Genomic DNA, 24,733 nt, shown 5'->3' with positions numbered 1-24,733 from the left:
TGTTTTTTGTTTGTGGGATGCTGTTTTCCCCTACACTGACATCCAACTCACAGTAAGTGTCATAAATTAATAGGGAATAAAGAAGGAAATCCCAAACAATAGCCAACATGTGCTCCCAAACACACAGCGCTGTCACTGCAAATAGCTCTTCCATCCGCATCCGTCACAGCCCACGGAAAACAGAACTCTCCTGGTTTCTAGCACGGAGCTCTCTTAGCTTATGTGAAGTCAGGTCCCACTCAACCTGGGGGCCACCTGACACCGGCTGAGCTTGCACAGCCACACGGGCGCCTTAGCCACCACGAGAAGCAGGTATTTAGATCGAGCCTGAATTTCTGGCCAGAACTCTTTTCCCCCAAACTGTCAAACCCACTTAAGCGGGACTCCCCCATGTAGAAGGTTGGGAGGATGGGATCCATTTCAGGCTAATGTCTACCTCTCCTTTATTCAAAATGCAAGCACAGACTTAAACGTAAAGATTCAACGTCCATGGGATCACGGGAGGCTGCACCAACGAGGCTGCTAATCAGGCGGTCCCTGAACCCTTGGGGTTCGTGAGTCCGCGGGGGTCATCACACTTCAAAGCCAGGAAAACTGTAATTAGTTCTCCACATGCTGAAACTCAGACTTCACCAGGGCAACGAGCCTCTCCTCCACTCCTGCCATATTAGCTTGGTTTTTACCAGAGATATTAAAAACCACTTCACTGACTCAGGTCCACAGGTTCATCCTGCTAACAGAGCTGGGTTTAGCCCCATCCATCCCACTCACCGGGAGGCCTGACCTCTCCCTTCAAGGCCAACAGGGGACCAGGAGCTGCTCTAGCGGGGTGCCCCCTTCCTGAAGGTCAGAAATTCACAGCGCCTCCCCCTACCCCATCTTCTGGCCTTTCCCCCAACCCCTCCCCCAAATCTGGGCAGCCTTCTCAGGGGTGAGGAACGTCCCAGAAAGGGCCTTCCAGTTCTGCAAAAGTTCTCTGGGCATCTCAGGGCATCTCAGTTTCCACCCACCCACCCCTCCTGAACCACCACCCACCTGCCCCAAACGCAGCCCAGAGAAGGCCTGGCCCCAGGCCCGCTGTGTCACAATCACCTCTCAGCCCACGACAGCCACCAGGAAGGCGGCTACACAGCGGCTCTGGTTTCAACTGAATGTTTGCCTTGGCTCTCGCTGTCACTGCAGGCCTAGAATGGGCATGCTTTTCCAGGAAAAAATCATCATTTTTTGATTCCCTGCTTGTTTTTCTCAGGGTGCACATGACACGCAATCACCAAAAGCCATAAATAAATTAGCAGCAATTTGAAGGATGAGTGTTATGCTTGGTCACAAAACGTCCTGGAAGCAGGCTGGGGGGATAGATGTTCCAATCAGGGAAGCCAGCGTGTGGTAACAAACACAAACAGCCGTCCCTCTGTCCTCTCTCTCCGCAAGGACCCCGCTTTCTGTTTCTCAGCCTCGACACTTCCCCTGCACAGGGAATTCACAACACACCCTCCAGGAAGAAAGAGCCAAGAACGGCTGCAAAGTGATGTACACCTGGGATCCAGGTCCCTGCCCAGACCCCTCCTTCAATTTGACAGCCCACAGACCCTGCAGAGGAGCTCAGGTTGCCCTCGCCCCAAGCTCTTCCTTCCAGATCACCCAGCACTGTTGCCCCAGCCGGAACCCCAGTCATTTCCAGGCCTCCCTCCTTGGCCCCTCCAATTCATCCCAAATCCTGTCGTTTCCACTATTTCACCAACCCGAGTTCTCCCCACCGGGCGAGGCCTCAGCATCTCTCCTGTGGGCGCTCCCAGACTCCTGGACACCCAACACTTGTCCTCCCTTCTCTCCATCCTTCCTTCCGATCATGACTAAGGCATTCTTCGAAGGGCTGAGATCCAAAGGCGGACCCCTCTCCAGCCCCAGTCCCCACCCATCCTCCATAACGTCACCAGGCAACTGGCCAGCTCCCCTCAGCATGGCCTCCCCACCAGGCAGGGGCCAGGAGTGTAGAGAAGGCTTTATGAAAGGAAGCTGCAAAACGTTCAGAGAAGGGGTCAGTAAGACTCAGGGCCAGAGTCTGTAAGGTGGGGCACTGCCTGGGATGAGGGGGCCTACTTTCCAGATTCCATGCGCCTCCACAGGTACTGCTTCACGTCCAGAGCACCCAGCCCTGCAGGGCAGAGGAGCAGCTGTGTGACCACTGTGTGACCACCAGTCGGCCTGGACAGTGGGAGAGGAGAACAGAGGTCCCGGTGAGCGGGCAGTGGAGAACTGCTCAGGCCTCCTACCCCATATGCTAGCCAGACAGGCACTTCCCTGCCAAGAACTCATGCTCCTCCTACACCCAGCAATACCCAAGAGTCCCCTTATTCTGGAAGCTTCCATAGCACTGTGGCATTAGGTCTCTTTCATTTGACTCAATTATAAATAGACTTTTTTTTTTTTTTTTTTTTGCGGTACGCGGGCCTCTCACTGTTGTGGCCTCTCCCGTTGCGGAGCACAGGCTCCGGACGCGCAGGCTCAACGGCCATGGTTCACGGGCCCAGCCGCTCCGCGGCATGTGGGATCTTCCCGGACCGGGGCACGAACCCGCATCCCCTGCATCGGCAGGTGGACTCTCAACCACTGCACCACCAGGGAAGCGCTAAATAGACATTTTTTAATCAGCCTCTGGACACTCGTTGCTCTGTCCTCTGATCATCAACCACTACGTTTTATGGAAGAAAAAAAAAAATCAAACAGGTATTGTCATAAGGAGAGCTGAAAAAAACCTGACAAGTTTCCTGACAAGGAAAGCAGGAAGAGATCATCTAGGAAAAGTATCCACGTGGCCTAGGAGCTTGCCAAGAGGGCTTCCATCAGAAAGGGTCAGATGTTAAAAGGACGAGTGCAAAGGGTGGAAGAGGCCTCCCCACAGCCAAGGTCCCCAGGCCCAGCACCATCCTGTAAGACCAAAGTAGGAAAAGCCGGGCACTGAGGAAGTTCAGGCAGGCTGGGAAGACGTTCAAGGAAACAGGACAGCTGCCTGGGTAGGCTGGCGGGACTCGGAGGGGAGAGCCCGAGGAAGAAATACAACTTAGCCAGAGGCTCTACTGGCCACAGAGAAGGCAAAGGGCCTCCAAATTAGGAGCAAGCAGCTGGAAACAGTGGAAAAGCAAAGGAGTGCATTAGCTCCTTTTAGAGAGGCATAAGCCTCAGTGAATGTACATCCCAGGGGCCAGAAGTCCTGCGAATGTGATCCTGAAGTTGTAACCTTTAGTCGCTGAGAGCATGAGATGCCGGAAGGGGCCAGAAAGACACATGAGCCAGTGCCATCCTGGTGTGTGTGGGGAAGGTGCAGGTCTTGGAACTAATGCCTGGTTCCCTGAACATCCCTTCCTAATGGTGGTCTAGAGTGAATTATGAAAGATGATCTGTAAGTACCCTAGAAAAGAAAGACTGGACTTAAAATCAGCATGAATTCACCAAGACCAGAAGAGACAAATTGGCCTCACTCCCTTTTCTGACGAGTGTTCTAGGCAAGTGTTAGGAGAATAATTAAACATAAGTCATCTTAATTTCAGCAGCCAGATTTCCCTCCATTCTTTTTTTTTTTTTTTTTTTTGCGGTACGCGGGCCTCTCACTGCTGTGGCCTCTCCGGTTGTGCAGCACAGGCTCCGGACATGCAGCCTCAGAGGCCATGGCTCACGGGCTCAGCCGCTCCGTGGCACGTGGGATCTTCCCGGACCGGGGCACGAACCTGTGTCCCCTGCATCGGCAGGCGGACTCTCAACCACTGAGCCACCAGGGAAGCCCTCCCTCCATTCTTAACTGCAGGCATGTATTTCATAAAGTCTCTTGACTTGCATTTTATGAAAGTCTCTTGAAATCTCCAGAAATGTATGCTAAATAATGGGTTAGGTGTGTGTTTTGTGGTATAATAATTGCATGAATTTTTTAATAAGCATTTTTAAATACTTGTATTAAAAATAAAGAATGCACACCTTCAGAACTTCAAATGATATTAACTACACAGCCAGTAGGAAGAGTTAATATAACTGGATGAAAGGACTTACTCTTCAAAACAGGCAAAGTTTTCTTAGATTTAACAACAAAAGCACAAGCAACAAAACAACAACAAAAAACAGATAAACAGGACATGATAAAAATTTTAAACTTTTGTGTTTCTAAGGACACCATCAAGAAAGTAAAAAGATAACCCACAACATAGGAGAAAATTTTTATAAATCTGATAAGGGATAGTATCTAGAATATATAAAGAATTCTTACAACTCAAGAAGATAAATAACCCAATGCAAAAATGGGTAAAGGATCTCAATAGATAGTTCTCCAAAGAAGATATTAAAATGACCAACAGATACTTGAAAGGATGTTCAACATCATTAGTCACCAGGGATATGCAAATCAAAACCACAAGGACCCCCTGACATTGGTCTTGGCGATGATTTTTTGGACTTGACACCAAAAGCAAAGGCAACAAAAGCAAAAGAAAACAAGTGGAACTACATCAAACTAAAAAACTTCTATACAGCAAAGGAAACTGTCAACAAAATGAAAAGGTAACCTACTGAATCGGAGAAAATGTTTGCAAATCATATATTTGATAAAAGGTCCAAAACATATAAAAACTCATACAACTCAACAGCAAAAAAACAATGTGGTTAAAAAATAGGCAGAGGATCTGTGTGATGCTGTGATTTACATTAAGAAATATATATATTTGGTCTTCTTCCCATTTCTGGTGTAGTACTCCTAAAACCCTTGGAATTTCTTAAGTGATGAGAGCAGGGAAGGTGTCTCTTGTTATGTTACTGAGGTGATGTTTGGACCCACCTAAGGATGGGGGCTGGTTGCCAGAAGAACCAACCACGTGATTAGAGGGTTGGAATTTTCAGTCCCATCTGCCTGGCCTCCGGGGAGGGGCGAGAGCCTGGAGGTTGCATCAGCTGCCAATGGTCAGTGATTTCATCAATCATGCCTTTGTAATGAAGCCTCCATAAAAATCCAAAAGGACTGGGTTCAGAGAACTTCTGGGCTAGTGAACATGTGGAGGTACTGAGAGAGTGGTGAGCCTGAAGGGGGCACAGAGTCATGGGAACCTCTGATTTATAGCCAGTTGGTCAGAAGTACAGGTAAAGCGTAGGCTTGAGGCTGGTGTCTGAAGTGGCGGGCAAGGGAGTCTGGTAGGACTAAACCCCTAACCTATAGAATCTGATGGTATCTCCAGGTAGTGTCAGAATTGAGGTAAATGGAAGGACAACCAGCTGGTGCTAGAGAACTACTTGGTGCTATGGGAAACCACACACTTCCACACATTGGAAACTGAATCTCAGAATACATTTAATCTGAAAAGACATTTTCCAAAGACATACGGATGGCCAACAGCTACATAAAAAAGTGTTCAACATCACTAATCATCAGGGAAATGGAAACCAAAACCACAAAGAAATATCACTTCACATCTGTTAGAATGGTTATTATCAAAAAGACAAGAGATAGCAAGTGTTGGTGAGGATGTAGAGAAAAGGGAACCTTTATGCACTATTGGTGGAAATGTAAGTTGGTGCAACCATTATGAAAAACAGTATGGAGGTCCCTTAAATTTTTTTAAATAGAACTACCCCATGATTCAGCAATCCCACTTCTGGGTATTTATCTGAAGAAAACAAAAACACTGACTTAAAAAGATACATGCATATATATCTACACAAAAACCTGTACAAGAATTTTCACAGCAGCATTACTCATAATAGCCAAAAGGTGGAAACGACCCAAACATCCATCAATTGGTAAATCGATAAACAAAATGTGGCAAATCCATACAATGGAATAGTATTCAGCCATAAAAATAAATGAAGTACTGAAACATGCTTCAGAATGGATGATTCCTGAAGGCATTATGCAATGAAGGAAGCCAGACACACAAGTCCACATACTCCATGATTCCATTCATAGGAAATGTCCAGAACAGGCAAATCTATAGAAATGGAAGAGATTGCCTAAGGCTAAGGAGGATAGGGAAGTGGGGTTGGTTCCTTTTAGGGGTAATGAAAATTAAGTGTGGTGACAGACGCACAACTCTGTGAATATACTAAAAATCACTGAATTGTATGCTTTAAATGGGTAATTGTATGATATGTGAATTACAGCTCCATAAAACTGTTTGTTTATATATATCTATATATATAATGGGAATAATAGTAGTCCTTCCTGTGGGTTCAAAACATTGGAGGACAGAGCAATGTCTTGATAACAAGTTTGTGATAAAAGCCCAGGGGCCGGGCATGCATGGTAATGAGCCGTCAGCTAGAGGTGAGTCAGCCTTGGGCTGGTTCTAAGGAAATGCCAAGGTAAACTGAGGCTAACTTTGTGGAAACTGAATGTCCAAGAAAAGTGAGGAATGCTCTCACCAGCCACCACTCTCCTCTCACGGTTCTCTAGAGCGCATTTCTCAGATGGCTTCTGGAGATCTTGTTAAAGGACAGATTCTGACTCAGCGGGTCTGGGTGGGGCACAAGTGCCTGCATTTCTAACAAGCTTCCCTGTGCGGTGCCATCTCGCTGCTAGGCCACGGGCCACACCTGAGTAGGAAGACAGGAAACTGAAGCTCAGAGGTGCTAAATAACTTAACCCAGGCCACCCACTCATAAAGGGCAGAAGATTTGAACTCAGGTCTACTTGACTCCAAAACCCAGCTTCTTTCCACCAGACCATCCATGACGTGGTATCTGCACACCATGTTCCAAGAGAAGCCAGATCTGAAAGAAGGATCCAGGATGTGATGGGCTCTGGAGCCCACAACAAAGGAGGAACAGCTAAAGAATGAGAAACGTGTGAGTGATCTTAAAAGAAGACTCAGGAAACATGGCAGCTGGCCTCAGGCCTAGGAAGATCTGCCCTGTGGAGCAGCCATGCCCACCCGTAGGGGCACTAGGCCAATGAGGAGACACACGAGCATATCAGTTTGGGCTCTTTAAGAAGAACGTTCTAATAGAGCTGTCCCGGAACAGGCCAGGCTCTCCCAGACTACAAGCCGGTGCCCCAGACAACACCTTCATGATTCTGATATATCTCTATACTACCTTCTTAGCCCTACCATAAAAGAGGCATCATTTGCTATGATTATAAAAATAAATCTTACTATGATAAATCTTTAAAGTCTAGCTAAGGGTGCTCAGCTGGGAGACCTATTTTCTTTTTTTTTTTAAAAGGAGATTAACAAGTGTTAGCTAAGCATTAAAGCCATATTAGTAGGAAACAGAATCTCTTTCCTTGATATATTTAAAATTGAAATAAAATTCAAAAGATCATCCTTTTTCTCCTTCTGAAATTCAGCTGTACCACCTAAAATCATCTTGGAAAGCACTGGACCTAATGATCTAAACACCCTTTCAACTGTGAGCTTCTGGAACCTTGTCTCCCTTCTCTAAAGCTAAATAGCCCTAGTTTCCTCGAGCCTTGTTCAAATGGTTTCAAGCCCTCTCAACCCCCCCAGTTGCTCTCCACGGATAAGCACCAGTTTGTTTCAGCTGCATCCTGAGCAGCAACCAAAGAGAATGGGGCTGTAATTGAGCTGGAACATTATGCTTCCATTAAGGCAGCCCCAGGTTCCATCTGCTTTCCAGCAGCCCACTGCAATGTCCAGGCTCACTGCGCTTCCAAGGATGACAACTGCCACCTGTTTCTTTTTAGCCAGGTGGTGTAGAGGTACATCCTCCCCAGCCCATCCTTGATCTCTGGCTGCTTTTGGATGGACTGCATGACATTATCCAACGAGGCAGTTTTGGATTAGTAGAACGAACAATGGTCTTACCATTAGAGTAGTTCAAAAACAGATTAGATTGCCCTAGTGTGGTGTTACCTTCTTCTCCGTGATGTTTGCAAGCAGAATCCATCAGGGAGGTAATTCAGTTGCCAAAGTTTGGCCAGCAGTTGACAAGAAGGCCTCCCATTCTAAAACCCTGTGCTTCTATAACACAGCACTCAAAGACAGAGAAGAACATGCAAAAGTGCACCACGATGGAAGAATACTTCTAATTTCACGCCTACTCTCTGCCCTAGATGGTCCAAAGCATCAGATTTTCTGCCACAAATCATTTCATCCTCACAACTACCTTGTGAAGTAGCTAAGATGCCCCCATTTTGCAAATGACCAAACTGAGACTTGGAGAGGCCAAATCACTTATCCGGGTCACTCAGTCAGTTGTCAGAGCCAGGACGCCAAGTCTGTTGAATCTGATGCCAAAGTCCGGGTTCATCAATTCTATTCTGCAGGTCCCAGGAAGAAATGAGAGAAGCAAAAGGCCATCAGTTGATGGGAATCTGGAATGCCAGGATAAGCAGTTTTGATTTAATATAGGAGGTAAGAAAAGACTACTTTTTTGATGAGGAGAGTTATATTTTTAATCTTTGTAAACACTTGAGTTCAGTTAATAATTTAAAAATAAGAGGAATAGTAAAACAAGGGGAAATAAATGAAAGATAGGGCCGTGGGGAGGTACAAAACAACTAAGGAAGGGAGGGTTCTTGGCAGCCTTCGGCTGTGTGCCTTCGGCTGTGTCCCCTCAGTGACAGAAACCAGCCACTGATTAGAGAAACAGTCAAGCATGAGCCCCGCAGGGAACAGCCAGACAGAACGAGGGCACGTACTTCACAAACCACCTTCACGGAAGGCACATCCCCAGTTTCTTACAGGGGAAAGCTGGACAGCTGCATTGCAGGCAGACCTCATTTTACTGTGCTTCACTTTATTGCATTTTTTTTACAAATCGAAGGTTTGTGTCAACCCTATGTCAGCGTCATTTTCCCAACAGCAATTGCTCACTTTACATCTTTGTGTCACATTTTGGTCATTCTCGCAATATTTCAAACTCTTTCGTTATTATTACATGTGTTATGATGATCTGTGATCAGTGATTTTTGATGTTACTATTACAAAAAGATTACTATGACTTGCTGAAGGCTCAGATGATGGTCAGCTTTTTTAGCAATAAAGTGTTTTCAATTAAGGTGTGTACATTGTTTTCTTAGACATAATGCTACTGCACACTTAACAGACTACAGTATAGGGTAAATATAACTTTTCTATATTTGAGAAACCAAAGAATTCGTGTGACTCTCTTTACTGCCATATTCGTTTTACTGCAGTGGTCCGGAACCTGCGCAACGTCTCTGAGGTCTGCCTTAACTCAGTAGCCCGCCAGGAATATTAACTACTTGCCACCAGGGAATTCACAACTCCAGGATGTTTTTCATTTGCTCGCAGGGTTATTGGAAGTTACTATGATGGATTCAATCAGCTTACCAATAATTAACTCATACACGGGCTTATCAAACAGCTCTGATCCCTTTAGCTTCCATCTAACCACACAAACACAAGGCCTTCACAAATATAATTGGAAAATTATAAAGTAACCAGGGACAGCCTTCTTGATGGTCACAGCTAAGCACATAACTGAAGTGGCACATGTGTCAAAGCTGTGAAGAGGCTCTATGGTACCATCGGCTGCTTCGGAGTCCACGTGTTTCAAGGCACAAGAGGTGCATTTACATATCGTGCCTGCTTCAAAATACCAGACTAAAGAGCATGAGGTGTGGATAACACCTGAGTGCTTTTTGGAAATCACACAAAATTGCAGCAACCATCATAGAGCCCCAGCAGCAGGAAAACGTTTGGAAACTTTATTTAAAGTTCTATGAAATATAAAGAAAGGTCCAGAGTGAGATTTCTTGGAGCTTATGAATATTTATTATAATACATTCTTGAAAACGATCAAAAAATTAAGTACAATAGAAATAGGAAACAGATTTTTATGAGTCAGTCATATATTTGCATTTTGCAAATTGCAGTTAAAGACCTATAACCAGAATAGTGTTAAATGCCAAAAAAAGGCAGAGGGAGGGCTGCTGATATTTGGACATTTTCTTAAAACTGGCAAATGAGGGGCTTCCCCGGTGCCGCAGTGGTTGAGAGTCCGCCTGCCGATGCAGGGGACACGGGTTCGTGCCCCGGTCCGGGAAGATCCCACATGCCGCAGAGCGGCTGGGCCCGTGAGCCATGGCCGCTGAGCTTGCGCGTCCGGAGCCTGTGCTCCGCAACGGGAGAGGCCACAGCAGTGAGAGGCCCGCATACCGCAAAAAAAAAAAAAAAAAAAAAAACTGGCAAATGATATTTTCAGAGTTTTTTGACAATCTGTTTCCCAAGGAGTGCACATCCTGTTACTTTCACTAACCTGGTGCCAGCTGGAGTCACAAATTCAAGGCAATGTCAAAGGCCTGGGGTTATCATAATCCCTTTGTTCAACCAGGGCTTGACCTGACAGGAGTAGGAGATGTCCTGAACCTTGACCAGAAAGCTCTCACACACAGCTCAGCCACCCCCAGCCCTGGAGCAAGGAGGAGGCTTCGCCAACATGCCCAAAACTCCCAGACAGCTAGCTAAGCACACTCATGTCTCAGGATTAGTAACAAGAGAAGCGTTAACAACCGTCTACGTGGTGAATAACGTTCCCCAGTCAAGGAGGTCACCTTGGGCTTTGTGACACCCATCGAACAGGGCATCCTCTGACTACAAACCCCAGATGGACATGCGGTGTTTAAGGCAAAAGTCCATCTCCAGGGGAGCTGGAGAGCTGAAAGAGGCCCCTTTGCAAATTGTAAAGACCCATAACCCCAAACTTTCACCAGACACCACAACACTGAAAGAGGGCTAACTCACTAAGGGTTTGTTTTTTTAATTTCTTATTAGGAAAGCAATATATGGGAATTGTAGGAAATCTTTAAAACACATTAAAGTATACTAAAGGAGTAAATTTCTAAATAGGATTGAATTTGAATTGGGACTCCCTTGAGGTCAGAGACGAGGAGTTTGCTTCCAGCTCACTGGTGGCCTGGGCTCCAGGTGGACTGATAGCCTGGAACCCTCTCCAACCTCACACTGCTCACTGCCAACAGCCCCAGACCCCTGCCCTATATGCAACTGAGCACAGCCATCCACGTGTGCTCAGAGCACTCACTCCAAGAAGCTGAAATTGGTCAAAAACAGGCGCTCGATAATGCAGAGGGAGAATAAATGAGTTACAGATTACATAAGTTTCACCACCAGAAACAAAACCCCACCGGATAATCACCTTGCAAAAATCCCCTACCCTACACCAGCTGACCATCAGAGGCCTCATTTCCTCATCTGTCTGGCAGGGATAAGAATGGTCCCTGTGCTTTGCAGGGCTGCGGTGACACTCCAACAAAAGGGCTCCACCCTGTGCACACAATGTTATTAATAAGAACAGTAAATGCTACCCTTAAAAGCAGCTTTGAATACTGCCACTATGGGCAAGAAGGTGTCTGGTGTCTTCAATACAAAAATCAATGTGTGTCAATAAACAGAAATCATAATGCCTTACCAGATCTCTAAAAGCTGAAAATAAACCAGTTCTGCCTTGATGTCCTTCTAAGTCCAGCCGAAGAGTACAACCATCATTTCTGAGGTGTTTGATTCCATTTGTTGTAAACAAATCAGAATCCTTGTTTATTAAATTAATGAATAACTACCAACCTGTCTTTGTGTCCTGGGGATTAACCAAGACCAAGATTTTATGTTGAGGTTCATCACAGTGCACAGTGCAAAAGCAAACAGACGAAGCTTCAAGTTTAACCTGAAAAAATAGTAAAAGCACCATTTTGTTCTGTCACCACAGTAAGGGCACAAGAAATTGCTTAACAATTAAATTAGCACAATATTCACTGAAAGAACACTGTTGCACAGAAGTTAATTTGACAGGACGGGGCTTCCCTGGTGGCACAGTGGTTAAGAATCTGCCTGCCAATGCAGGGAACACGGGTTCAAGCCCTGGTCCAGGAAGATCTCATGTGCTGCAGAGCAACTAAGCCCGTGCGCCACAACTACTGAGTCTGCGCTCTAGAGCCCACGAGCCACAACTACTAAAGCCCACGTGCCTAGAGCCTGTGCTCCGCAACAAGAGAACCCACCACGATGAGAAGCCCAAGCACCACAATGGAGACCCAACACAGCCAAAAATAAAGTAAATAAAAATAAATAATTTTTTAAAAAAATTGACAGGATGGAGGCAACATGAAAATGGAAACCTTACCCACTCTGAGCTAAACACGAGGGCAATCTGACAACGGCCCTTCCTCTATCTCCCACCCAGCAAACCTGCTCTTCCCCTTGTTCACCTGTCTGTCTATCCAAGTAATGACTGAACATTTCCTCAGCTGACCCCCTTGCGGTCTCTCCTTCCATTCACTTCCTGCCCCAGCAGCCTTCCCCACCCGAATCCCTGTCGGGCCTCCACCTGCCAAAGCAGAAGGCCACATCCCAACCTCAGGCTGCACCTGCCAAGCCGACCTCAACTGTCCCCCTGCAGCCACTCTATGCAAACAGCCTAGACAAGCCTGCGTCCACCCGCAATGCCACTCAGGCTGCCTGCTGCCCTGGCTCGGATCCCTGCAAGCAGCCTCAAGAAACCCACACCCTCTCTGGGCCCTGCAGTCTCAGCTCTGGCTCTGAGGCAGCCCCGGGGGTAAGATCCTCGGTGCCCAGCACCCGTTTGCTCATGACCACAAGGAATACCAAGCAGCACATGCAGGGTCCCTGATGCTGGGCTGCCCCAGAGCCTTCTCTCAAGCACCCACTTGCCAAGTTCTGTTCCCGGCCATCGAACCCACTGGCATCAGCTCCCAAAGCAAAAGGACAACACGCTCCACTCCAAAGTCTGTTTTGAAAACCGAGGAGAGTGTAAGAAAATGAGAAAAGGACGTGTCGGCTGAGTGAGGCAGGCAGGCTGCTTGTAAAAGTTTACAGCAGGCCTCCTTGGTTTCAGAGAATTGTTTCTTAACAAATCCTGAGACCCATAAACATCTTGGTGGCTCCCAGTCTTCAAGTCACCTTAACGAAGAGTCCCCCAGCTGGCTCCCCGTGGTGGCTATATGAAGCACAATTCACCCATCAGATGGCCGTTACAAGGCCATTAAAAACAATATGTACAAAGCATTGGATTAACATAGAAAGATGCTTATTATAGACAATATTGTACTCTGAGTGTGATCTGAATGTTAAAAAAGCATGCCCAGAAATAAAATCCAATGGAAACACATCAAAATGTTCACAGCAATGAACATGGGTGATTTTATTTTCTCTGTCCTTGGCTATAGTTCCCAAATAGTATACACTGAGCATATACTGTTCTATAACCAAGAAAAATCAGTAAGTATTATTATATTTTAAATATGATAAGACAATTTCAAGACTGAAAACAGAGTTAATTATGAAAAGAAAAGACTTTGAGGAGAACCAGAGTGATGTGGTGTGGTACATCCTTGTCTTTTTTGTTTGTTTGTTTAAAAAAATGTCTCTGGTTTCAAAAAGAAAAGTTAAATTTGCTAAAAGCAATGAGGAGGTCTATCATCATCGCAAATCAGACTATTTCAAAACCTGCTAAATGGTAGGAAACTGCTACCATTTCTTAATTAATTGCTAAATTGGTAGGAAACCAAATGATTATTTTCAGGACTCTTTTTTTAGAAAGGGGAGAAGCAAATAGGTAGAAAGACATTTCAGCATTTCTATCACATTAAAACAACTTAATTTTAGTAACTGTCTTATTTTATTATGTTTTTGCTAATAACACTAAAATTATTCACTCTGTGAGCATACTACATATTGGGGGGTTTTGTTGTTGTTAAGCGATGTAATCCATAAATAAATGTGAAATAAAATCAGATAGATGACTGAAACTGCACCCTAAAGTACTTCAGCGCTAACTCTTGTATTTCGCCACACTTCTCAGATTACCTAGCATTCCCCCCCTCCCCGACTCCATCCAACAACCCTGCAGCCCACCAGCCCCGCAGTTCCCCAAGAGTAAGCCCCTAGTCTTGACTGAGAGCTTGCTTGCTTGCTGGTTTAGCTGTCACTAGGGGGCGCTGAAAGCGTGTGAGTACAGCCACCTCCCTCGGCAGATCAACAATAAGGAATCACCCATGGGAGCTGGATTCTTCCAGGAGTTAATTACAAACTAGCATCTCCAAAATCTCAAGGAAGCCACACTATATAAACTGTACAAGCCATTGTTTTAATTAACTCTGGAACAACTTCAATACAGCAAAATAAAACCCTGTCTTCCTCAACCAACTTTGCCTGCCAGAGAGCAATGATTTCTGTTATGAGTGAAATCTTATTCATATAAAACAAGAAAATCTTGCCTCTTTCAACGGATCAGCCTCAAATCTGAAAAACAGGTAACCAATTTAGGTACAGCCCAAGATTCACATATTCTTTTTATTTACTTCAGGGGAGGGGGGAAGGCCTTAAAAATAACACAATTATTAAATTTCACCCACAATCCCACTGTCCTAACAAATAGTTTTCATTTCTGTCTTCTTCCAGCCCATATTCAAAATTCAATCTTATCATTGCTAAAAATCATAATTGATACAACTTCATTCCAAGTCAGAAACTTTTAGGACTAAGTCAAACCTTAGAGACTAAAGGTCAGTCAATCCCCTCATTTACAAATGGGAAAACTGAGGCCAGTCAGGCAATACACACAGCATCTCAATTAGTCCTCATAACAACAGTATGAAGTAAGCGCTGTTATTGTCCCAACTTCTGAGATGAGAATAGCAAGAGCAGAGAGGTAAAGACACTTGCTCAAGGTCACACAGCTATTAAATGGTAGGCATGGGATTCACAGCAGGCTATTTGGCTGACTGCTTTATAGAACTGGACTTATCCTCAAGACCTCAGAATCCCAATCCAGGATTCCTTTTGCTTCTCAAAGTGGAATTATTCTAGTATTTACCCCAGAAGGATTTTTTTTTTAATCTGTAATGCTCTTTCACTAACATTCTCCTTTTTAATAATTTAGATTTTACAGAACTCTCCACCAATGAGGAAGACCACACATACCTGCTCCCCAGTGGGAAGAGAGAAAACCTCTGGTGAGGGCCATGCTCCTTCCCCAAGAGTGGCACGGTAAGCCAGAGCCGCTTCCCGATGCCCAGCAGGGTCATCTTCCAAAATATCCACTGGGTAAATGCCTGCTAGGGGAAAAAGAAGGCAAGAAATGACATGAGCTTTCCTCTATCATTGAAATAAAAGTCACTTATTTCTTGAATATGAAAAGAAAAAAGCAGCCAATTGAAACTTGCTTTAAAAATTCTGTTCACCGGGCTTCCCTGGTGGTGCAGTGGTTGAGAGTCCGCCTGGCGATGCAGGGGACACGGGTTCGTGCCTCGGCCCGGGAAGATCCCACATGCCATGGAGCAGCTGGGCCCGTGAGCCATGGCCGCTGAGCCTGCGCGTCCAGAGCCTGTGCTCCGCAGTGGGAGAGGCCACAGCAGTGAGAGGCCCGCGTACCGCCAAAAAAAAAAAATATTCTGTTCACCTGTTTTTTTTTTAAGTGAAAAAGAAAAGAGCAGTGTAGCAGCAGGAACCAAAAGAAAATAGAAGACATTCCTGATGGTGGGGTTGGCACCAACCCCAAGGAGACATGAGGTTCAATGCGAACCCTCTTAGACCACTGCAGAAACTTCCTTTCATACCCCCTAACTATCAAATGGTTTCCCAAGTATTTTCTAGTAGTGTCCTCCACCACAGCCACATGTACAAACAGGTACCCTGAGAGCTGACCCCAGCTGCTTAGAACCTTGCTAACTTTGACAAAATCCAGCCTGAGTTTTTAGTTTGCCAGCTTACATTTGCCACGAAGTTAAGATTTGTCAATTCTTCTCCTTTAATTGGACTGCTTTATTGTAAGAGAGTTTAAACGTACTAGTTAGTATGAACTATAAAACTACATGTGTAAACCGACATGGCCATTCACAGATAGACTATTGCACCTATTAACTTGCAAGTTATCTCCCAGCTCTACTCAGCATCTCTTTCTTATCACAGTACTTTTAGAGGAAAATTATATCCTCGAATAATCATACAAATTGAGAGCATACAATTCAGCTTGGAAATGGCAGTTGGTTTTCCCAGGAGGTGCTGGCTCATCTCTGGCTGGCACATCCCTGAGTGGGAGGGGGCTCTGTAGCTTCTGCCCTTCCATGGTCCCCTCCTCTGATGCATTTCTGGGCCTCCTATGGTGGGAAGGGTGCCAAAGCAGCTGTCTTCTTCTTCTTCCTCTCCTCCCCCTCCCCCTCCCCCTCCTCCTCCTCCTCCCCTCCTCTCCTCCTCCTCCCCATCCCATCCCCCCTACTCCCCTCCTCCTCCTCCTCCTCCTCCTCTTCCTCCTCCCCCTCCCCATCCCCCTCCTCCTCCCCATCGCCCTCCCCCTCCTCCCCTCCTCCCCCTCCTCCTCCTCCTCCCCCTCCCCCCCTCCTCCTCCTCCTCCTCCTCCTCTGCCTCCTCAAGGAAGATTAGCCTGTGCATAAACACCCACTGAAATATCAGCTTCCTACTTTCTCTCAGAATCTCCATTCCTTCTGCAGACACTTTTCAGAGAAGAGAGACTGCTCTTAGCAGCAAAAAGTTTCACGTCTCCAGTTCACCAAGCTTGCCTATGATGAATTTTACTGCTGTTGATTGGGGGCAGTGCTCATAGAAAACAGAGGATGTCAAGAGCAGGGGTGGACTAGGCCTCAGTCCTGCATGAGCCCCTCCCCCTGCCCCTGACTTTTCATGGTGAAAACATCACCAGCACACACACAGTGGCAAAGAGATGAGTAAATACTCTCCCACTATTCAATTTTTTTAAGTATTTATTTGAGTATGAAGTGCACACCAAAAAATTACAACTATAAATGCACTGATTAAAATGTTTCAAATAAAGACATGAAAAATTAACAGTCCATTCAGTGACAATGAACAGTCAATGATGAACTTGGGGGTCTCTTTCTAAACAAGGTTGTGCCTCTAGGTAGCAGGGATATTCTGCTGTTCAAGGCACACACTTGTGGTGTGTGTGCGCATATGTGTTTTCTCTCTATACACACACATTCAAGGAAGCCCAGGCTCCTTCTCACTGTGATGGGCCAGGAAGCCCCCAGCAACTGATCAGACACAGCCCTCAAGCTGAACCTCTACGCCCTCCCTACTCCTTACTGGGCCCTCCAGGAATACAGCTCAAAGCCGATGGATCCAAGCCAAGCCAGATGGTTCCTTGCTCAGGAACCACTTCAAACCTGCCACCAAACCCTCAGCCTGCATCACCTATCTCCAATCGTCCTGATGCTCTCAGTTCAAGGCCTCAGCATCTCACAATAACCTCTGGCCTCACCCCTTTCCACCCATCCTTCCTCTATCTGCCACCAATAAAAATATTGTAGCTATACCCTGGCCCCAGGTGCCAGCAGGTTGCTGAGTGCTACACACCTCTTATTTCACTGAGTCCAGCCTAACTCCAATTTACAGATGAGAAAACTGAGGCCTAAAGAGGAAACCATTTGGCTAGTCAGTGGCAACACCAGGGCATGAAGGTCTGTCTGATTTCAGAATGTGTAAAACACTCAGATGATGTTAGTGACCCCATCCAGACGGTCTCCTCTACCAAGCCTCGAAGGCCCTTTACAATCACATGCCCCCTTCCTCTGCAGCACCCCTACTCCCCAGCTCCTTCTGCCTTGCCATCTTCAAGGCCCATCTCAAACTCTAGCACACCCAGGGGCCTTCCTGGAGCCCCAAAAGGCAAGGGCTCTGTGGGTTATTGAGTCCCGTGTTAGAATCCAGCTTGGCTCAGGATGGGAATTGATACACCTTGGCCACTTCCCCTGTGCTGCAGGGCCTTACACACCTGAACTCGGCCTTTCACATGGGTCAGCAGGTGAGGCAGCCTCACCCCACCAGCAACGTGAAGACTCCCTCCAGGCACACTGAGTGCTTGTTCTCTCCTCTCCTGGCCCCAACACCCCTCGCCAACAAAGGCCTCTCCCTATGCCTTTCTCATCCTGAGCACTTCGGAAATGTGGGTGGTTGTTTAGCTGAGCTCTCTGTTCAAACTGCTATTCATCCAGTTGGTCTAGTGGCTTCCCACAGGTATGAAAAAAGATTCAGTGCACGTTCAAATAAATTAAGAAAAACATACTGGGAAGTGGGCTGCTTCAGCCCTAGGGCACCTGACTCATGCTGCATGATTCTCCCATGAAAGCAACTTCAATAGCTACCTTTCTCCAGACGCCCCCAGGAATGCAGTCTTACAGAGCAAGTAAAAATCCCACCTGGACTTTTACTCTCTGGCGCTGGCCCTGTGTCTTGGGAGAGATGTTTGTCAGAGTCAAGCCTTCAGTCCACTCCAGTGAGGTTGAGGTTTGACTGACAAGCCTTATCAATGACACCCCCCCAACCAATACACACACACACACACACACACAAGCTGAGACCTCTGCTGACAGGGCACTGGGAGGACAGCATAATCGTCCACGTTTTGCGGAGGGGCACAGGGTGGGGTACCTCACCCAAGACCACTGGGCCTAGGGGCCTCTGCCTGGCTCCCCCAGAGGCTGCCACAGCTTGCCTGGCATTGGCTCTGGCCGAGTGTGGTCAGGAGAAATGCAGTGAATGTATTTTGCTCCTTGTACACCATGAAATCACTTCCCTGGCCGGGTACGCTGCTGGAGCTGTGAGAGCCCCTCAAAGAACCTGACGGACAGTATTCCCAGGGCACCCTGGCCCCTCAGGGCTCTCCTGCCTTGCAGCCCAGGCGCGGGTCCCTGGGGGTCTGCCCGCTATCAGCCCGATAGCGTGAGCATGGGGGCTGCATCGGGCCTGGCTCTGGGGATAAATTAACCCTCCACGAAAAGGAATTTCCAAAGATCTCTTAAAGGTTCCCTTTTAAAACCTTTAAGCTGGGCCAGACCCCTGCACCCCAGGGAAAGGGCCCCCCAAGCTGGCCGGGGACAGGAGGAGGCTGCTCCAGCCTTTGGGGTTTTAATTCCTTCTCATCTCTCTGGGGAAACTGCCCCATCAGAAAAGTTCGGGCAGACTCCTCCTTACACGGAAAATGTTTGGGTTAGCTTTCTGGAAAACTGGGTGGGAGTGAAAAAAATAAAAAGGGAAATGCTTAGGGCAGGAGAGGGGAGGGGGCATCCAATGCTGCAAGGGAGACCCCTTCCCCAACCCAGGACGGACGTGTACATACACACACACACACACACACACACACACACACACACACACACACACACACACACACACACACACACACACACACACACACACACACACACACACACACACACACACACACCCCGCCTCCATTGCAGGGAGGAAGGAAGCCCCGCCCCCGCCCACCCGCCAACCACAAGGGCACATTTGGGCCTTGCAGAGGGGCCCTCGGGAAGTAAACAAGTCTGGGGCGTCTTCTGCACGCGCCGGAGACCAGCCTGGCCTCCGAGCTGCTGATGGAAGGCAGACTCGGGCAGGAGCTTCCAGATGTGAAATGCTAACAGGCTTTAATGGTTTGAACCCAACAGGAAATATTTTTCCAAAGCCAAAAGAATGTAATCTTTTCAGTACAATGCAAAATGCTTTTATGAAAAACGGCACACAGTTGAAATGATAATTCATTGCAGACAGCAAAGAAATAGAAATCCCCCAACGAACCCCGATTTTAAGAATTCACTTTAAGCATAAGTTGGTTGTGGTCACCCGAAAAACAAAAGCAGAGGTCTATCTTAAAGCATTCTTCCAGGGAAAATGCTGAAATCATTCAGGATCTTTGTACCAAATCTTGAGTTTCCAGGGTACAGAATTTTTTTATTTTTGCTTTTCTTTTTCACATAAGCTATCTGGTGGTTTTCTTCACAAAATAATTTGCTTCTAAAAGGAAATTATTAGAAGGAATCCTTATTATAGAAGAAATACGCTGAGTGGGGCTAAGCGCCTAATTCTGAGCTTAGCAGAGAGTTTGGAGCCTAGTTTCTAACCCGAGAGAGGGCATCAGACAAGAAGTGTCTGAACCCAGGTGTTTTGCACACCCACGGTGGTAGGGTAGTGCCTAAAGGGAGAAGATTTCCAAATGCCACCTCAATGGCTCAGAATTCAGCACCAGGAATTCACCAGGGTCCCTGATGTCCAGTGAGGCATGCACTTCAAAGCTGCCTGCTTTAAGAAAATTCAGTATTCACAAATGCAAACTTCATCCTGACCCTCCAAAGCATTCACCACAGGATGCCTTAAAGCTGAGAACTACTCTTAAAGTATGATTACATTTAATTTTTCTTTTTTAAGAGGGCCAAAGAATCCTACGTTCCTGACTTCCCTTGTAGCATGCATTTTCACACATATATTCTGTGGAACACTAGCTTCACAAGATATGCTGTGGAAGGAGGTTTCTGAGGCCAGCAAGTTTGGAAAAGGGAAACTGCTGTGATGCTCAGAGCTCACTGCTGGGGGTTCTTTGTGCCTATCACCAATCTGGACATTTAGAAACCCTGCAGCAATGAGATTTGATTAATCCAGCATTTATTTCCCAAACTTATTTAACTAGGGACCCCCGTCCCAGAACACTGATGGACAGATGACAAACAATATCTTAGAGAAGAGTGCTTTGACATAATGTCAGGGCAAGAGGACCCATCACTATCAGACAGATAGCAAATATGCAAATACCTGGAGCTCAAGGACCACAGGCAAGGGGGCCGTGGTGTCAGCAGAACAATCCTCCACATAGAGGAGAAGAGAACAGAAGGTGAAGTAAATACACACTTGGATATTTTTGTTGGTTTTTGAAGAGCATCTGATTGCCAAAATATTCTTAGCAAAGAATTGAAAAAAAATGTTGGAAGACAGAATGTAGAAAATGTTAGAATTTCTGAGCAGATGAGCAAAGTTGTCAGGGAACGGAGGAAGCTCTGGGAGAGGTCTGCAGGTGGTGGCAGGGTAGGTTTCATTACTGGTAACTGACAGGGAGCCTGTTGCTCTGTTATCACAGATTTAGTACTGGCCAACTTGCAACTTGTCATTGCCTTGGCTGAGAATAAATCACTTGTCCCAAATCTAAGATGGTAAAATATGCAGATGACTTTGTGTGCCACCCACACAAAGATTTATGTAATCCTAATTGCTTTTAATATGAAGGTCTCATAATCTGAGCACTGGTGCATCTTACCCTTAGGCAAATGATACAGAGATTAAACTATTTTTCCCCCTGAATCATTCAAAAGGATATGAAGTGGGTCTGAAACATACTGTTCCTTTTGCATTCAAAGAGGTGTCACATTTGGGGACAAATGTGGAGCCCTATTTGGGGCAGACAGGAGGAAACAGCATCTCAAATGTCTGCTTCCTCATGAATGGTAACAGAAGAGGGGTCCTCATCTGATACAGCTGCAGGAAGCTCAGGTCCACCCTTTGCCCCTGAACCTGAACTCCTCCATCCCATGTGGTCATCATTATGATGCCCTATTTGTCTAACCTTTACCAGAAGGAAGAGAGCTTTGGCACATACTCAGGAGAACATGGAGAGCCTGACTCTTTGTATCCTGAATTTAACTGACCAGGAACTTGTAAAAATATCAAATCCCAGTGTCAGTAACATCACCACAAGATGTGGTGGTCCTGAAGCTGGTGGGGAAAGGCTGGGCGGGGTGGGGGTGGGGGGCAGTTGGCCCGCAGGAAGCAGAGCCCTAAACCACACAGCACACGAGAGGAAGACAAATAACTCATCACCATAATGTTCTACCCATTAGTCACAGAATAACATTTCTCAGAACTTACCCAAAAACTGTGGTTGTTAATGGACTTTATAAACTTTCATCCAGAAATCACATCCCTATATGTCCATCTATTACACTGCTAACAATAATATTTCTGAAGAGGACAAAGTTAGGTCTCTATCTGGTATGCTCAGCCCTGTGCAAAGCAACAAGGAGAGCTGAAAGTAGACTAGTCCTCAGTCTCCATGACCCAATTCTAGATTAAGCTGGTGCCCCCTGTTTAAGCACTCAGCCTCATCACCCGGACTACCCCACATGGAGAATGAATGGAGAAGAATGGGATTACCTTAAACCTAGACAATGAGTCGCTTAGGGAAAGTGTAGTTACTTCCCAATGTCTGGAAATGTGTTGAGAAAGCTACATTTTATAAGGGCACGGGTCTCTTCTGTGTAAAACTGAAAAGTAGATGAAGAGGTACCTGCCTAATAGAAATATTTGCAACCACGTTAGTACCAGCCCAGTTTTAAACTGAAGACATATAAAAGAAAGTTAACATTCTGCCTTCTGTGGATAAACAAAGTTTCTCAAGTACTAGTTGGGAGAGAAAGCATTAGAAAAATAGCGATATGTTCTCACATTAAAATGTACCCTTTTATACCTTACATTTGTACAGTATTTTCCAGATAACAAAAGGGCTGTCACACTTCCTCGTTTGTTTGAAACTTACATCAACCCTTTGAAGTCAAGAAAGAACAAAGAACTGACCCCATTTTTCAGAAGTGGAAACATTCTCAAAATGGAAAGTTAGTAATGGGGCTGAGATTCAAACCCAGATCTTGAGATTTCCAGAAGTACTTTCACCAATTTGTGTACTTACTAATTTATATTGTGTCAAGGACCACACATTGTGTACTAGCACCAAAAGGCAGCTAGTGCTCAGTATAGTACTGTTTAAAATACCTGCCTTTTTAAGGCTGAATAATACTCCATTATATATACACACACACCCCATTTTGCTTATCCATTCATCTGTTGATGTTCACTTGGATTGCTTCCACCTTTTGGCTATTGTGAATAATGCTGCCATAAATAGAGATCTAGAAATATCTCTTCTAGTCCCTGCTTTCACGTCTTTTGGGGATACACCCAGAAGTGGAATTGCTGGATCATACAGTAGTTCTGTGCTTAATTTTTTGAAGAATTGCCATACCCCACAGTGGCTGTACCATTTTACACCAGCAATGCACAAAGATTCCAATTTCTCCACATTCTCACCCAACACTTGTCATTTTCTGCTTTTTCTGATAACAGCCATCCAAATGGATGTGGTTTTGATTTGTATTTCCCTAATGGTTAGTGATGCTGAGCATCTTTTCACGTGCTGACTGGCCATTTGTGTGTCTTTGGAGAAATGTCTATTAACTCTCTTGCCCACATATTAATAACTTTTAACAACTACTTTAAAAGCCTGTAAGAATTAGAATGACATGAATTCACAAAGAGATAAGTGGCAAGGCTGATGTGGTCTAAATGGGCTACCTACACAGGATTCATCACAGCACCTGCATCACAGGGCAATGATGCCACCTCTGCCCACTGTCCATCTGAGCCATACTCCCAAGAAAGAGGCAGAAGCTGGGAGGTGGCAGCAGTGAAAAGAGGACAGACTGAGTGTGCATTGTCATTTGTACTTTAAGGCTTGGGGGAAAAAAAACTACTTTTTAAAAAATATAATATATATATATATTTTTTAATATAATAATAGTAGTAATAGTAAAATATAATAATAGTAGTAATAGTACTGTAGTAGTGGTGATGGTGGTAGTAGTAGTAGTAGTAGTAATACCCTGAGGCTTCTATGATATCTGCTCCCAGGGTCCCTGCCCAAGGGTGACCTTAGCTTAGACAAAGGTCTTCCTGATACCCTACGGTCCTGGAAAGAGGTCTAATCAGACCCTGATCACATTCAATACCAACACCACAGCAAAGGTTTGAAAAAACTTTCTGCTATAAAGCTATTTTATAATGTATAATATAAAACAATCATGGTCATCATTTAGGAACTTTCCTACTATTGCCAGACACTGTGCTAAGTGCTAGTCGATACAGTGGTGAAAAAGCAGAAGTGGCCTCTGCTCTTATAGAACTTACCGCCTGGGCGGGAGACATAAAAACAGTTAATACCCCCATGGCATGGAGGGAGGCGAGTGACAAGGGAGGTGGGAGACAGGACAGGATGACCAGCAAAGGTCTCTCTAAGGAGGTAACCTTTAAGCAGAAGGACTGAAGAATAAAATGTTCGCCTCATGCAGAGCAAGATCAAGAGCCACCCAGACTGAAGGAACAGCCCCTGCAGGAGGAAGAAAGGAGTGGAGGGAGTCCAAGCGCTCAAGGGTGGCCAGTGTGCCTGCAGCATGGCTGGCCAAGGGGAGAAGAGCAAGGTCACAGGAAGCAGGCAGACAGGGGCTAGAGTAATAGGACGCTGGCCAAGTTCCGACTTCAGGTTTCAAGAAGAATGCAGTAGGAGGATGCTGAAGGGTCCCCAGTGGGGCATGATAACTGGACTGTGTATTTGCTGCCTCCTCCAGATCACACTGCAGCAGGAATCCGAACCAGGGGCAGTGCAAGTTGAGTCAAGTGATGATGATGGCTTAGACTAATGATGGCAGTTTAGATGATGAGAAGGAGATGGCAGGCTTGAGCTAGATGTTAGCAGTGGACATGGCAGAACCTGCTGCTAGATGGATGTGTGAGGTGAGGGGCTAAGCTGACTTTCTGCTTTAACCCCTCCACTTCATGTAAGTCAATGAAATTCAACTAGCAGCTTTCATATTGTGACATTTATAAACTAACATTGGAAACAGTCTAATTTCTGTTAAGATCCTAGCTCTTTCCAAAGGGGGAAATTGATGAACCTGCCAACAGAAGAATAAGATGTACATTATTCAAAAATACTATTTTCCTTGAGGTATTACAAACTGAACCAGTATAAAAACACAGATGAAGCACCCACAAAATGATGCCACCTCATCAGACCTCCCCAACATCAGGCCACATAGAGAGTGAGGTTTGGGCACGAGGGCAAGAGCTTCGGGGTCATTCAGACCTGATTTCAAAAATCTCTAACA

The 24,733-nt window shown here is 45.8% G+C and overlaps 1 protein-coding gene across 1 annotated transcript in view; it reads right to left on the bottom strand.

Annotated features, from left to right (window-relative positions):
• The window catches only part of LOC137201523 (protein FAM169BP-like), a 66,686-nt gene extending 51,641 nt beyond the window's left edge, over positions 1-15,045 (bottom strand). Inside the window, 2 exon segments of the mRNA XM_067695484.1 lie at positions 14,916-14,940; positions 14,942-15,045. Of these exon segments, the coding sequence (XP_067551585.1) occupies positions 14,916-14,940; positions 14,942-15,019 (103 nt within the window). The 5' untranslated portion in view covers positions 15,020-15,045.
• Positions 15,046-24,733: the final 9,688 nt, after the last annotated feature.

This window comes from Pseudorca crassidens, chromosome 1, assembly GCF_039906515.1.
Source record: "Pseudorca crassidens isolate mPseCra1 chromosome 1, mPseCra1.hap1, whole genome shotgun sequence".
Classification (NCBI taxonomy): Eukaryota; Metazoa; Chordata; class Mammalia; order Artiodactyla; family Delphinidae; genus Pseudorca; species Pseudorca crassidens.
Note: the sequence above shows the minus strand (reverse complement) of the source record. Positions and strands in the feature narration are given on the sequence as shown.